Raw genomic sequence first — 15,974 nt, forward strand, 5'->3', positions numbered from 1 at the left:
GAAAGCTGTACAGCAATGGAAATTTTTCTTAAGGGTTACAACTCTTAAAAAGAAATGTAAAATTTTAAGAAAATTTAAAAAAATTAAAAATTTTACATTGAAATTTAACCAAAAAAAAATTCCCACTTTGAATTTCTTCAAGCATAAAATATTTAGTGGTATTACCCAAAAAGAAATGTTTTTCAATAGGTAAACAAAATTAAAAATACACAATTAAGGGTATTGTTATAAATTTATTATAAATGAAACTAAAAAATTAATTAAAAAATATATAAACAAATTATATAATTTTTTTCGATAAATAAATAAAAAAAATAATTTAAAGGTAAAAACAAATGTTCATAGAGACCAAATTAAATTTAAAATTTTACAACCTTTATACAAATATGACTTAAAATCCTCTAGGGAAAACAAATACAAAATTAAATTTTAATGTTTGTTATTGGTTTTCCATTTAATTGTTATAAAATAATTTCTTTTTTGTTTTATGGAACTATTTACAATTTTTATAATTTTTTTATATAATGTTGCCTTTGCAACAAAAAACAATATTTTATAATTTAAGAAAATTATGTTTCCTTTTTACAAGACAATCAGTACATACAAATAATTATTGTTAATGTTTAGTTTTTTTTTTTTCATTTTATTTTATTTTTCTTAATTTCAAACTTTTTTCTATATAAGCACAAAACCTAAACTTTAAGCTTAAAATTTTGTGTGATTTTTCTGAGTTTTTTTGTTTTGTTTATTTTTATTATAAAACAATCTTTATTTAAATATAAAACAAAAAATAATATATACTCTCTTTTTTGGGGATTTTTTTCTTTAGTAAAAAATAACATCCAATTATTTTTGTGTCACCTTCTCACTCGATTAATGTAAAAATATCTATATAATTTTATTTGTTAATTTAACATTTGTTCTGTTTGTTCTTTGAGCAATAATTTCATTTAGGTATGTGAATGTTGTCGTTTTTTGTTTGTTTTGTTGTCTATATAGTTTTATGTATAATTAGGTAGTATATTACAATCAGGGTGAGATAAAGGAAATTTTAAGAAAAAAAACAATCAATCTGAATACCTTGAATTTGCTAAAGTTTAAAACCGGTTTTTATTAAATTTTAAATTTAAATCTATCCTTGAAAATATGATTATGACAAAAGAGCAAATCTCCGAATATTTCGAAAACAAAAAAAATCAATATTAGTTCAATTTTAAATTTTTGTCATAATTCGAAAATACATATTAAAATGGTGCATGTGTAGTTTTTCAGACCCCTAGTTAAAAAAAAAAATATATGCACACATGGCCCCAATATGAAAATCCAGCAATCCTATATTCCATTACTGAACGCTCAAATCTCCTTGTTGGCTAATCAATTCACCAAAAGATTTAAATTAAAAAAGTTTTCCAATATTTTTTTTTTAAATATCTTTTTCCTTCAGGTTATGGATAAATTTCAATAAATTTTTATAATGAGACATGAACACAAGAATGAAATAGGGTTTTCTTTAAATTTGCACTCATTTTTTCTTTATTTTTATTATTTATTTGGGAAACAACTCAAACTAAACAATCATTTCTTGAAGTTTTAAAAAACGCCTGTGTGTATTTTCTTAGAGCCTTTGTTTAACATTGAAATATATGCACACATGGACAAAATATGAAAATGTATCAATCTTAGATTCCATTGCTAAATGTCCATATCTCCTTGTTACCTAATCAATTCACCAAAAGTTTTAAATTGATAAAAATTTTCCAATATAATTTATATATAGTTTTTTTTTTTTTAATCTTAAATAATGTCTATGTGCATTTTCTTAGAGCCTTTTTTGTTTAACAATGAAATACATGCACACATAGACAAAATATGAAAATTTATCAATCTGAGATTTCATTACTAAACGTCCAAATCTCCTTGTTACCAAATCTCCTTGTTACCTAATTTTTTTTTTCTTCTGGTTATGGATAAATTTAAATTAAATTTTAAAATGAGTCATGCACACATAAATGAAATATGGGTTTTCTTTAAATTGTGACTCCACTGAAAACCAGCAAACTCTCTTTTGTTCTTCATCAATTAATATATTTGTGCAAATTTTCAAATTAAAAAATCATTTTTTAAAGTTTAGAGAATTCTAAATTAATGAATGTGGAATTTCGCAAATTGGTTCATAATTTTAAGTTTGTTATTTTATGCCCATTATGAATATTCAATTAAGGAATTGTATTTGTCAATAGACATATGTTGAAATGCGAAATAACTTAAAAAGGAATACTGTAATAGTAGAACTATTTCACTTCACTTTCTTAGAAGACCACAACGCACACATGAGCCAAATTTATATTTTCACGATCTTTTGACATTTCGAATAGACATATCATTTCAATATACTCGCTATCAATTCTTTGAAGGCTTTGATCTGATTTAAATTCCCTCCTACTTGATATATATATGTATGTTGCATTCCCCAAATTATTTATTTGCTTATTTCTAGAAGCTCTAAATGCACACATGGGTCAAATTTTTATTTTCACAAACTCGGGAAGTTGGCAATAGAAAAATCAGTTAAATTTACTCGTTATCAATTCCTGGAAGTTTTTAAATTTTCATTTGATGGAAAATAATATACAATATATGTAAACTTGTTCAAATATTTAGTAATTTAATATTTCTTCCCTTTTATATGTGAATTTTGTATTCGTAGAACTATTTTACTGCACTTTTCTAAAACTTTTACATGCCCAAATGATTTACTTTTCTATTCTAAATCATTATCTGCTATTTATTGAAGCTTATGGAAAATGGGCCTATTTCGTTCTTAGAAATTCTACAAACACACATAACTCTAACTTATATTTTCTCAATTTTGTGGCATTCGTTCTTAGAAATCCTACATGCACACATAACTCAAACTTCCCTTCTCTCAAACTTGTGAAATATGAAAATCGTCTAAGTTTACTCCTTATCAATTATTTCTAGTATTTAAATTTCATTTTATGGAAAATAGTCATTGTGAATAATCATTGAAGACTGTGGAAATTAGTCATACTTCGTTCTTAGAAATCCAACAAGCACACATAACTCAAACTTCTATTTTCTCAATCTTGTTACATTGGTAATATACAAATCATTTCAGTATTCTCTTTATCAATTATTTCTAGGATTTAAATTTCATTTTATGGAAAATAGTCAATGTGAATAATGATTGAAGATTAGGAAAACTAGTCCTACTTCGTTATTTGAAATCTTACCTGTACACATAACTCAAACTTCTCTCTATGCAAATCATTTGAGTTTACTCTTTATCAATTATTTCTGGTATTTAAATTTCATTTTATAGAAAATAAACAATGTGAATAATCGGTTTCCATAATCCTTATGGAAACTAGCCCGCAAGTACATATAACTCAAACATCTATTTTCTAAATCTTGTGACATTGGTAATGTACAAATCATTTCAATTTACTCATTATCAATTACTTCTAGTATTTAAATTTCATTTTATTAAAAATAACCAATGTGAATAATAGGTAAAGAATATGTAACCTAGCCCATAAGTTCTTAGAAATCCTACCTGCACACATAACTCAAACTGTTCTTTTCTCAATCTTGTGACATTGGTAATATACAAATCATTTCAATTAACTCTTTATCAATTATTTCTAGTATTTAAATTTAATTTTATGGAAAATAAACAATCTGAATAATAGGTAAAGATTATGGAAAGTAGCCCTACTTCGTTCTTAAAATCCAAGAAGCACACATAACCCAAACATCTATTTTCTAAATCTTGTGGCATTGGTAATGTACAAATCATTTCATTTCACTCCTTATCAATTTTTTTCTAGTATTTAAATTTCATTTTATGAAAAATAAACAATGTGAATAATAGGTAAAGATTATGGAAAATAGCCTCCATTCTTAGAAATCCTACATGCACCCACAACTCAAACTTCTCTTTTCTCAATTTTGTGACATTGGTTATGTACAAATTATTTCAGTTTACTCTTTATCAATTATTTCTAGGATTTAAATTTCATTTTATTGAAAATAGCTAATGTGCATAATCATTGAAAATTATGGAAACTAGCCCACTACTTCGTTCTTAGATATTCTACATGCACACATAACTCAAACTTCTATTTTCTCAATCTTGTGACACTGAAAGTATGCAAATCATTTTAGTTTACTCCTTACCAATTATTTATAGTATTTAAATATCATTTTATAGATAATAACAAATTTTTGCTTAATAAACATCACGTGAAAATTTTCTTAATTCCAATATATAATTGTTTTCAATAATTTGCCTTCAAATTTTTAAATTCATTGATAAAATAAGATGAACGTCTTTCCAATACTTTCAGAAAATATTGAAATACATATTGAAGCGAAGAAAATCTTTAAATAGCTCTTCAGAATTCTGATCCATTTAGGGTTCATTTATAATGCATTACCCTGTTTGAAAACGAATTCCCTATTAAATTCCATACGAAATCTTTATGATACACTTAATCTCACCCAGTTTTCTACATTACATATATACTCAAAAAATTTTTGGGATTTTTGTTTTTCAAAATATTTTAAATTAATAATTATTAATTACTTTATACACTAATACACACAATTACTACATATAATATATTCGTAGAATTTCCAATGATCCTTTGTTTTTTTTTTTCTTGTTTTACTTTTAATTTTGCATAATTTGCTTATCTTATAAATATGCATGATGTTTGTTTTATTTTATATTTAAATAAATTATAAATATTTTTTTGGGATTTTTTCTCTTTGTGTTTTGTTTTTGTTTTTTTCTATTATGTAAATTATTAGTAACAATACAACCAACACACCCTGTATGCCAAACCCAAATGAAAAAAGAAAAATAAAAAACAATGATAAATAAAATAAATAAATGTGTGTAAATGAGAGCGTGTGTTTTCTCTTCGTTTTTGTTATTAAAATCAAAATAATTCTATTCTGTTGTTGTATGTTAAAAATAATAATAATAAATAAATAAATTCAATAATAATACATGATAAATGAGAGTTATGCTTTTAAAGCTTTAATATCTCTCGCTTTTACGTGTCCTCATTTTAGTCAAAAAATTTCTTTTTTTATTTTGGTTTTTGGTGGAGCTTACAGCAATGTCAGCATGGTTTTGTAACATGGGAGAGATGAGTTCTCTCTCTCGTTAATTATATTGCATTCTCTTTCAAGCTAACCTATTATGAAAATGACTATCAATGACTCACTCTATGCTGCTTCTTTATGCTCACAATCAATCTCGTTCTCTCTCGTTGTAAATGTGGATTCTCCTGCTTGTTTGTTTGCTCTCTATGGTTTTCTATTGACTCTTTAACAGCTGATTTCTGAATGTTTATCCTTGTAGCGTTCCGCATAACCCTGTATGGTAAATGGTGGAGCATTTGTTCCCCCATTTGCTGCTAAATTGCCATTCATTTTAGTCAAACCATTACTACCATTATGCAGTATAGTACCATTAAGCTTCTCTGAGGGTACCACAGAGCTCTCACTGCAATTACCCTTCAAATTATTCACCGAAGAGGACATCATTTGTATGTTGGCATACGAGGAGTGTTTATTATTAAGATTAGTATTTGTTGTTGCTGTTACTGCCGCTGATGCTGCAGCGGCGGCAGCAGCAGCAGATGCATTTGGAACTGTTACGGTATTATTCAGACTCTTTGTTAAAGCGGCCGGATCTAATGTTATACCATCCAGCTGTGATGCAAATGATAATGGCGGTTGTATGGTGGTTGGTGTTGGCTGTGGTGTATCCAAACTAATCAGCTTGGTCTCTTCATCCTCATGAGCCGGCGTCGTTGAAGTTTGTATTGTCCTTAGGCCATTGGAGACCGGTGATCTTTGACTACTGCTACTGTAGCCACTTGTATTGCCTGGGCCTTGGGCCCCTATGGAGGCGGTATTGATACTCTTTTGTGAGCCATTCGAGTTGTTATTGAGCAATGGTTGATCACTCTTCGAATTGGGTAAAATGAATGATGTTTCCCAACAACCTTCATTGGTTGCATTACTGTGTTGTTCATCATCCTTGATGGCCAACTGATGTGGAGCCGATGGTGAGTTTACACCGGGAGGTGTACAGATATTGGTGCCCGTTGAAATTGCTAGAGTGCAGCTGGGATCATTTGGGTCATGAGCTTGTTGTTGTAGTTGTTGATGCAATTGTTGTTGCTGATGTTGCTGCAGTGGCTGCTGCTGATGATGAAGGTGTGTTATACCGGGCAGGGGTATAAGATAATCAGATGTTGTCGGTACTTGTAGGCAAACATCATCACCCCCTTGCGGTCGTATAATCGTTTGATCTCGTTCATTAGATGGCGGGCGTAAAATATGGGGTAATGGAGCATTCATAACGGCTGGATCCTGAAATATGGAGACAAAGAATAATAAATAATCCAGCAAACAAATATGAATGCCTCAATGGATGACACAAAAGAGTATCCCCAACAATGAGGAAATTTATCTAGAAATTTTCTCCTCAAAAATAATTTAAAATAACTCCTCTACTCCGAAAAACTCAGCTCACAGACAGTTTCCCACAGTGTTCTTGGGATCTTGGGGGCCCATTGAGTTTTGCGGATCTACAGTTCCTCCACTGTTTTAATGAGTTCTTTGGATCCTACTGAGCTCTTTGGTTCTACAGTTCCCTACTAAGTTTTTCGTATCTACAGTTCCCCAACTGAGTTCTTGTGATCTGAAGTTCCACCACTATTTTCTTCGGTTCTCCTATTTCCCTACTAAGGGCTCAAATGAGTTCTTCGGATCTACAATTCCCTAAAGTTCTTCCACCACCTATAGTTCTTCCACTGAGTTCTTCGGACCTCCAGTTCTTCCATTGAATTCTTCGAAGCTACAGGTCGCCACTGCATTTTTCGGATCGAGAGTTCTCCCACAATATTCTTAGGATCTGCAATGTTCCAATAAATTCTTCGAATCCACAGTTCTCCCTCTGAGTTCCTCGGATCTACAGTTCCTCACTGCATTTTTCGGATTGACAGTTCTCCCATAGAATTCTTGGGTTTTGCAGTTGCCCATTGAGTTCTTCCGATATACAGTTCCCTCACTGAGTTTTTCGGTCGACAGTTCTCCCACAGTGTTCTTGGGTTCTGCTATAGTCCACTAAATTCTTCGTTCTCCCTCTGAGTTGTTCGGATCTATAACTGGCCACTGCATTTTTTGGATTGTTCTCCCACAGAATTCTTGGTATTTGCAGTTGCCCATTGAGTTCTTCAGATCTAGAGTTCTCCCACTGAGTTCTTCGGATCGACAGTTCTCCCACTGAGTTCTTCCGATCTACAGTTCCGCTACTGAGTTTTTCGGATTTACGGTTCTCCCACTGAGTTTATCGGATTTATTGTTCCCCACTAAATGTTTCAGACCTGACCTTCAGATCGACAGTCCCCATTCTAAACTTTTCGGATCAACAGTTCTCGCACTGAGAATCCACAGTTCTCCATCTGAGTTCTTCGGATCTACTGTTCCCTACTGCATTTATGGGATTGACAGTCCACCCACTGAATTTTTGGGGTCTGTAGTTGCCCTCTGTTTTTTTTTTTTTTGGGTACACAGTTCTCCCACTGAGTTCTTCCGATCTACAGTTCTCCCACAGGATTCTTGGGATCTACAGTTCCCCTACTGAGTTTTTGGATCGTCAGTTCTCTCACTGAGTTCTTCAAATCTAAAATTCCCCTACTGAGTTATTCGGATTTACGGTTCTCCCACTTTCGGATTTAGTGTTCCCCTCTAAATGTTTCAGATCGACAGTTCCCCTTCAAAATTTTTCGGATCTACAGTTCTCTCACTGAGGATACACAATTCTCCCTCTGATTTCTTCGGGTCTAAAGTTCTCCTACTGAGTTTTAATGATTTTGTAAAGTCTAACACCTTAAGAAATAAAATTCTTCAGATCTACAGTTCCTCTACTAAATTCTTCGGATTTAGTGTTTCCCACTACATGCTTCATATCCGCAGTTCCCATTTAAAATTTTTCGAGTCTACAGTTCTTTCACTAAGTTCTTCGGATCTACATTTTTCCCACTAAGACTTTCGGATCTATAGTTTCCCCACTGTGTCCATGGGATCTAAAGTTCTCCCACTAAGCACTTGAGATCTACAGTTCGCCCACTGAGTTCTTCCGATTTGAAGTTCCGCCACTAAGTTTTTCGGATGCCAATGAGTTATTCGGATTTACCGTTTCCCCACAGAGTTCTTAGGGTCTGCAATTCCGCCGATGTTTTCTTGGGATCTATGGTGCTCCTAATGAGATCAACCGATCTGCAGATCCCACGTCGATACTAAAACGACCCGAAACTATTGCCGGTGCGAAACTACCTGAAGTTATTACCAACCTAAAACTTTTACCGAACTCAAACGACTATCACAGTTTAGATACAGATAACGAATTCCCACCTAGGTAGGTAGCAACAACAATAAACTGTAGCCACCCAAGGATGTCTAAACTTCGAAGAACCCACCCAGTCCTAATTATTTATATTCCAGCGAATAGACAGATTTCCCATCAATTTCAAATCAACGAAGACTACTGTTTACGATAATCTACAAATCAGAAAAGTAAGCGATTTGCGATCATTAACGAACCAAAGTTCCCTTCAACCGTCGACTAACTACACGGTCATCTGGAAACCCATCAACACTCGAATTACAGCCGTGTTTATCACCTTCGTCTTAGCGAAGTTGCCAATTCCCGACCGACTATAAATGAAAACTATCACATCCTTACTCAAAGAGTTGTTACGTTTATTGAAGGAGAAGCCAATTTTTTCGACTCATCTCGTCCCTTTCATCATTTTGTACTACTTATTTGAGTACCTCCCTATTTTTTCAAAGTGCCCCTTCAAGATTTCCACGGTTTTCCTAACTATCGTCCTCAAAGTTCCTCAAAATTCCAGCATTTATGCCACAAATATGGTTTCAATTTGCTTTTGTAGACTTCAAATGGACAAACCAAAAGATGGCGACATATTCCACAATACCTCAATTACGCTCAAATTAGCTGAAAATTCTGTACCATAAAAACAAATCTTCCATAGCAATTTTTTAAACACTTCAAACTTGGCTTATCTGCTTTCCACTATATTTTCTTGATTTTATAAAATTCGTACATCAATACTTACTTCTGTCACAGCCTTGAGACGCTCCAAAAGACTAGAGAATGTTGGACGATCCTCTGGTGTCGGATTCCAGCAATCTGCCATTATTTTATAAATAATAGGCGGACAACCAGGAGGGGTACCCAAACGGCCTCCATTGGTAACCAATTGCATGACCTCGGGATTAGGTAAACCAGTATAGGGCATTAAGCCCAAGCTGAAGACCTAGAAATAAAATGAAGAAGACCAAAAATTATAAACCATTCCAACTTCAAGGACGTGAAAATAAAGTCCGGATTTAGAAAGTACATTTTTAGTATTGGTTAGAGCTTGGAATGGTTTTGAAATTGTTATGCAACATTTTTAGTGTTGGGAAGTGGTTGCTATATGGACATTCGTATAACAGTATCAATAATCATCCAATCACTTATCAAGACTAAAGATGTAAACATGAACTCTCCAATTTCCATCCCGCCACCTTAACTTACCTCCCACAAGAGAACTCCAAAAGACCAAACATCTGTTTTGGATGTAAATATACCATCTAAAAATGCTTCAGGTGGCATCCATTTTATGGGTAGCATTGCTTTGCCACCTTTGCGATAATAATCGCTGCGATATATATCTCGGGCCATACCAAAATCGGCGATTTTCACTACACGTCCAGGACCCTTACTGCTGAGTAAACAATTACGGGCCGCAATGTCACGATGTATGAAACGTTGACTTTCCATATAACGACAACCCTTGGCCACATCCAAAGCACAAAAGACTAAATCTTTCATGGTTAGCGGTGAAGGACGTTCGGGTTTGTGACGACCTTCACGGAGGAAATTCTTGAGATCTCCACCGGCCAATAGCTCCAATACAATGAAACGTGGATGACGATCAAAACAAACTCCAATGAGATGGACCATATTGGGATGATTGAATTTGGCCATAATGGCAGCTTCCATAAGGAAATCTTCTTCAGCTTGACGAGTGGACATTTCGGGTAGAGTTTTGACAGCCACTGGCATTTCTACGGCATCACCATCACGATGACGATATAAACCTTGATAGACCTCTCCAAAAGCTCCTTGACCCAAGGCTCTGAAAAAAAAACAAACAATGGATGGGGGTATATTAAAATTTTGGGCCTAAGTTTTCTAAGGTCATCACTTACTTCACCAATCTCAAACTTTCCCTGGCCACTTGCGGTAAACTATTGACATTGATTTGGCCATTAATGAGATCATCACAACCATAATTGGGATTGAAATTATTTAGATTGTTCTCATCGATATTATGGCGTAATCGGGTCAATTGCATATCCTGTTCCCTTAACATTTTGTGGCGTTCTTTAGCCAATTTTTTGCGTTGATAACGATTGTCTAGAAGAGCAAAGAGAAAAGAAATATTAGATTTGGTCTAACTTACCGAAGACTCATTTACTTACATAGCATTACCACCAAAGCAGCAAGAGATACAATCAACAAAAGCATGAGAACCGTGAAGAATGCTATCAAATAATTCAGGGGTATGGCATCGGCAACGGGCACTGTAAACACAAACGAGAAAGATGAGTGACTCCCATTTTCCCTCGTACTCCCATTTATTCCACTTACTGTCACAAGCAGAGGTATTATCCTTGCGTATTCTCCAGCCTTCAGGGCAGATACATTTCACCGAGGATCTATATTCATCCAAAGCCAAACAACGATAATCACAACCACATCCCTCTATGGCGGGTATGATAACAATTGAACCAGCTCCTAAATTCGATCCCTCATAGATGGCACTCATTTCCTTAAGGGTACGTGAAGCACTGATGTATGATGAGCCTCCTTCGCCATTGGATTCATTCAAGTAGACATCACCTCCAGCAAATCCTCCACCACCGCCACCTGTGGTACAACCACCACCACCTCCTCCAAAACCACCTTGGCCATAACGTTTAATCACCGAGCCATTCGTTTCCATATCGACATAGCATGAAAAACCTCCACGACCTCCCAAAAGCAGAGCGGCTCCATATCTAGCATCCAAAGCTTGATCGGCATTTGCTCTCCAACCACCACCGGGGCCAGCAGTCTTTTTGGAGATTTGTTCACCATGGATTTGGCCGGTAAGACCTTTACGCCCAGACTTCTCTTTTTGACCATGTTGGAAATCTTCATCTAGATAACGACCCACACCTAGGCCTCCACCTCCGCCGGCAACTACCAAGGGGACAGCTTCATTACGGGCTGAGTTTAGCTAATTTGGGAAAAATTTCAATTAAAAACGCAATCAAAAATGTTCTCTATGAAATATGCAAAACACCTACCAAGAAAACATAAGATCCTCCTCCTCCACCACCAGCCCCATTGAAACCATTCAAAATAGCCGTAGCACTGGGGCTACAGGCATCCTCTTTAGCCCCAGCAGATTTAGAGCAAGCATTCTCTCCTGGCTGACCCACCAAAAGATATAATTCCTCATTTTTATGAAGTTCCAAAACAGCCACTGCCACAGCACCCCTTGAAGAGCCCACACCTGTAGATCCCAATCCACCACCAGCTCCTTTGACAATAAACCTTAAAAAGATATAAAATTTTCCGATATACATATATTTTTTAATTTATAAAAAAATTATACTTACGTATAGAAGCCTTCATGTGGTACTTTCCATTTTTGCATACCCTTATAGGGTATTTCATCGGTCACGCGTACCTCTTCCAAGACATTTGTTCGATTGTGATTGGTATAGAAGGATTCACATTGTGATTGCGTAGGCCCTTGCATCCCTCGATTATCGCATGTCCCAAGCTCAAGATCTAAAAAGAAGAAAGGGGATTAGGAAATTTAGAAATGGTGTCGCATAAAAAAATTGTGATAGGTGGGAAATATCGATTTATATAAAAAATGATTTCCTTACAGAAAAGAAAACACTCCTTGCCACATACTTTACAAATAGAAGATGTTGTGGAAACGACAGATCTGTCAATGCTTACTTAAAGGTAACTCTACTCTACACTCAGTAATACATCGCATAGAGAAAGGCCTTGTTATGAGTATTGATAGTAGGTTAGGACTATTGATAGTAAACGAGGTTTTAATTAGGCTGAGAAGCAAAGGCATCAAGCTAATGACATACGCGGATGACATCGGAATATTGGTATCGGGAAAATTCCTCGATCTCAGATGTGTTGATTAAGGCTTTACAGAATTTTGCAGGTTCGACTAGGAGGTATGGATTGGGTGTGAACCCTGGAAAAACAAGGCTGATACTCTTCACTAGAACAAAAAAGATCATTGGATACAAAGCTCCTGAACTTCAGCAAGATACTTGGGAGTTATCTTGGACTCTAAACTGAACTGGATGGAAAATACTGCAGACCGCGTGAAGAAGGCCAATGCGTCAGACAGAAATTTCTACAATCACAAAAGCTATAGAGTCTGTCTGCTGTTAATGAGGTCGTTATTCAGAAGCGATATCAGCTTCTACATTGAACTATTGGCGAGGACATTAGGTCTTTTCGGAAGCCTACGAGCAAGCCAAGTTGATATGGAACGAAAAGAACCGAAGGAATTTCGAAATTCGTATGGCGATGAAGAGACAGGAGTTGAGCCCTTTAATTTGAATTATAACTGGTCATAACATACTTGGGAAACATATGATAAGAATTGGCTTTATAGATGGTTACATCTGCAGATTGTCTGGATACGGAAGTTACGGAAGACTCGTGCCACTTCCTGTGCCAGTTCTCCAGCATTATCCTTTAAAAGAAACAAGATACTTGGCTCCTTTTTCTTACAGGCTCTCATCGATCTGCGGGAGTGTAGCTTAAGGAACATACTCGTCTGTATCTGTGCTTCTAGTTGGATGTTTGAAGAAACTTTAAGGACGACGGATAAATGGAAGTTCTTGAGCGACCTTAGGAGGAGACCACTTCAAAAAGAAGATGTGAAGAAAATTACGTTGAGGTATCACAATGGACCTTTAGTGGTCTAAGTAAACATCCATGTGATCCAAGAATTGTTGTCAGATGAAACAAGAGATACTATGAAAAAAAATCGATTTTTATAAAGAATAAAGGGGCGTCTGCTAATGTTTTTGGAACAATCAGGTTGGTTCAACAGAAGAAAATAATCGGGAGGGTTCAACGGGTTCAAAGTACTTACTTTTAGTTAATGTGGATCACAATGGACTGAACAGTCTAAAATAGTCTTAAACAAATCGGGCTGCCACTTAACCTAACCTAACCCAAGAGAGATGTTTCTTGTACTTTACAAATGGCCTTCGATATGCTTTACAAATCGAAGGCCTTCCTATTTACTTTACGAATCGAAGATCGGAAGCAACAAAACTTGCAAACAATTTAATCAAAATCGATTTTTATAGCATAAATCCATCCGAGGAAATTAAATTCTCCTGCCAAGTACTTTACTATTCGAAGGTCTTCCCATATACTTTACTGATAAAGGGCCTCTCGTTTATTCTACGCATTGAAAGTCGGAAGCGACAAAACTCACAAATAAAAAGTGATATTATGAAAATATCGACTTTTATGAAGAATAAATCCCTCCACGAACTTTACCAATGGTAGGCCTTCCCATTTACTTTACAAATAGAACGCCTTCCCGTTTGCTTCACAAATCGAAGGTCAAAGGAAAGTCTTAAAGCACTATTCTTTCGGACATCGCTTCCTTTATGATTTTCCAAATGTTCATCCAAATCAACTAAATTTAAAAGAAAAAACTAAAATATCTTTGTGCTATACTTACAATTGTGATTTTCAAAATCTTTATGCGTTGGACTTTTCGTATGCCGGACATTCCAGTAATTATATCCATTCAAATGTTCCGGTGGTATATTAATGCCAAAACATTCCGGTGACAAAGAGAAATCATCAACAGCCACATCCGAATAGATACGCATACCCATGCGAGCTTCAAATTGTAAATAGTATCTGGAAAAATAAAATTCAAAGAGAAATTATCAACATATCTAGGATTTCCTTCTTTCCACCATCACTTACCTTGATGTGATATTTGGTAAAATATATTCAGCTCTCATCCAATCTTCACCTTGATTCTTAGTACTCCACCATAATGTTGTTGTAATATTCTCTTTCTCTTGCATTTCCACCACAGATAAATTTATACTTCCGGGATTCTTACCATATTGATGGATATAGAATCTTACCACACATGAATTACGATATGGTGAATGTGGATCACCATGTACTGAGGGTGGTGGATTAAATGTTCGACTTATCATAATGGCATTACTGGCAAAACCGATTTGTTGACCCTTTTCACTGTTGTTACTATGTTGATTCATATTGACCAACATGTAATAGCCACTACTTGAATTGGAGGGATGATTAAAGGTATGATCACCTTCAGGTCCAGTATCATAGGTGGGCGAAGAGCCAGTATGGCGAGACCAGGAGAGTACAGTACGTCCAGAATCACGCCAACCACACCAATCGTTTTCAAAGTCACATCGTGCACCAAAGGGGATTTTTTCTAAAGATCGAAAAGAAGGCAGAAAAAGTTAGATATCCACCATTTAATACTATTAACGAAAATGTTCTTAGGTATAATGAAATCTTTGCATTATATGTATGAATATGTTTTCTTCCTCCCATGTACTTACCACAATTCAGCAATTCATCTTCAGCATTATCACAATCTCTTGTGATATCACATATTCGTGGCAATGGTATACAAACTGGTCTCTTATTATTCATACATTTCACTTGTGATGTACTGCATTTCTCCGATTTTGTTCCTTCTGGGAAACAATTGACCATACGTAAATTATCAATGGCCACATGGGCTTTTTGACCTTCCAACAGTTTTGGTACAATTTCAAATACTAAACGAAAATCTCTTGATATTCGACCCAAACGAAATGATTTCTTTGACCATTGACGATAATTATCACCCACAATTTCCGCTGGTACCCATGAGTTCTCTTGCGAATGTAGCAGTTCTACCACGACACGTGATAGACCATGACTCATACCACTTTGATGCATAACAACTTCAAGTACGCATTTTTCCATAGTGGTACTGAATTGGGGCGATGTCAAATTGATTTGTACGGTAGTGGGCGAGAGACGGGCATACAAAAAATGGCCATTGGCATCATCATTGCTATCGGCTGTAGGACCGGGATATAAGCCTGTCATATTTTTCTTGGACACTTCAATGCCACTCATTATGTGAAAGCCATCGGATAGATTTTCAGTCCATTTCCAAGCACAGGGGGTTTCGAATGTGCAGCGGACACCAAGTAGATCCTCAATGTCGGAATTTTGATAGGCTTCTGGATGAATCATCTGGAATTATTAAAGGAAACATAGAAAAAGTTTTAATACGGAGACAAGATAATCACAGTAGTAATCGACCAAGAGTTTAGAAATTTTATAGTAGGATAAATCAGGGGTATGGTCTCAAAATATGTCGTGAGAACCAACCATTCAAACTTAAAGCGACAAAGCCAGAACTCTATTGAAAAAATCATATTATCATTAGAGATTAAATCAGTTGAATAACTCGGCGAACCATTTATGCTGTGGTTGCAACTCGAAACGTCCTCCGATTGCCCTTTCTTATGTCTACTGACATACTGATTTATTCGGCTTGTTGTGCGCTCTAACTTCTTTCCATCGGAGCCCTCTTTGATTCCAGGAACTTTGTGTCTCCAACGAATTCCTTAATTTGTTTCCAGTTCCTGAGCCAGATCCTTTCTTTATTTTATTTATTTATATTTACTAAATCTTTGTCTAGTAAATACAGGCAGTGACAAAGATAGTTTTCCAAGGTCTCATTATCCTC

General features: G+C 35.1%; 1 protein-coding gene across 1 annotated transcript in view; it reads right to left on the reverse strand.

The window, feature by feature from the left end:
* Window positions 1-1,283: 1,283 nt before the first annotated feature.
* Alk (Anaplastic lymphoma kinase) overlaps window positions 1,284-15,974 on the reverse strand; it is a 76,342-nt gene continuing 61,651 nt past the window's right edge. The window contains exons 4-14 of the mRNA XM_075312710.1: window positions 14,788-15,475; window positions 14,165-14,657; window positions 13,911-14,095; window positions 11,785-11,959; window positions 11,470-11,719; window positions 10,769-11,399; window positions 10,600-10,701; window positions 10,327-10,534; window positions 9,650-10,253; window positions 9,186-9,386; window positions 1,284-6,414 (exon numbers count right to left, since the gene is read on the reverse strand). Of these exons, the coding sequence (XP_075168825.1) occupies window positions 5,362-6,414; window positions 9,186-9,386; window positions 9,650-10,253; window positions 10,327-10,534; window positions 10,600-10,701; window positions 10,769-11,399; window positions 11,470-11,719; window positions 11,785-11,959; window positions 13,911-14,095; window positions 14,165-14,657; window positions 14,788-15,475 (4,590 nt within the window). The 3' untranslated portion in view covers window positions 1,284-5,361. The remainder of the gene's footprint in view (window positions 6,415-9,185; window positions 9,387-9,649; window positions 10,254-10,326; window positions 10,535-10,599; window positions 10,702-10,768; window positions 11,400-11,469; window positions 11,720-11,784; window positions 11,960-13,910; window positions 14,096-14,164; window positions 14,658-14,787; window positions 15,476-15,974) is intronic.

This window comes from Haematobia irritans, chromosome 5 (genome assembly GCF_050003625.1).
Source record: "Haematobia irritans isolate KBUSLIRL chromosome 5, ASM5000362v1, whole genome shotgun sequence".
NCBI classification, from domain to species: domain Eukaryota; kingdom Metazoa; phylum Arthropoda; class Insecta; order Diptera; family Muscidae; genus Haematobia; species Haematobia irritans.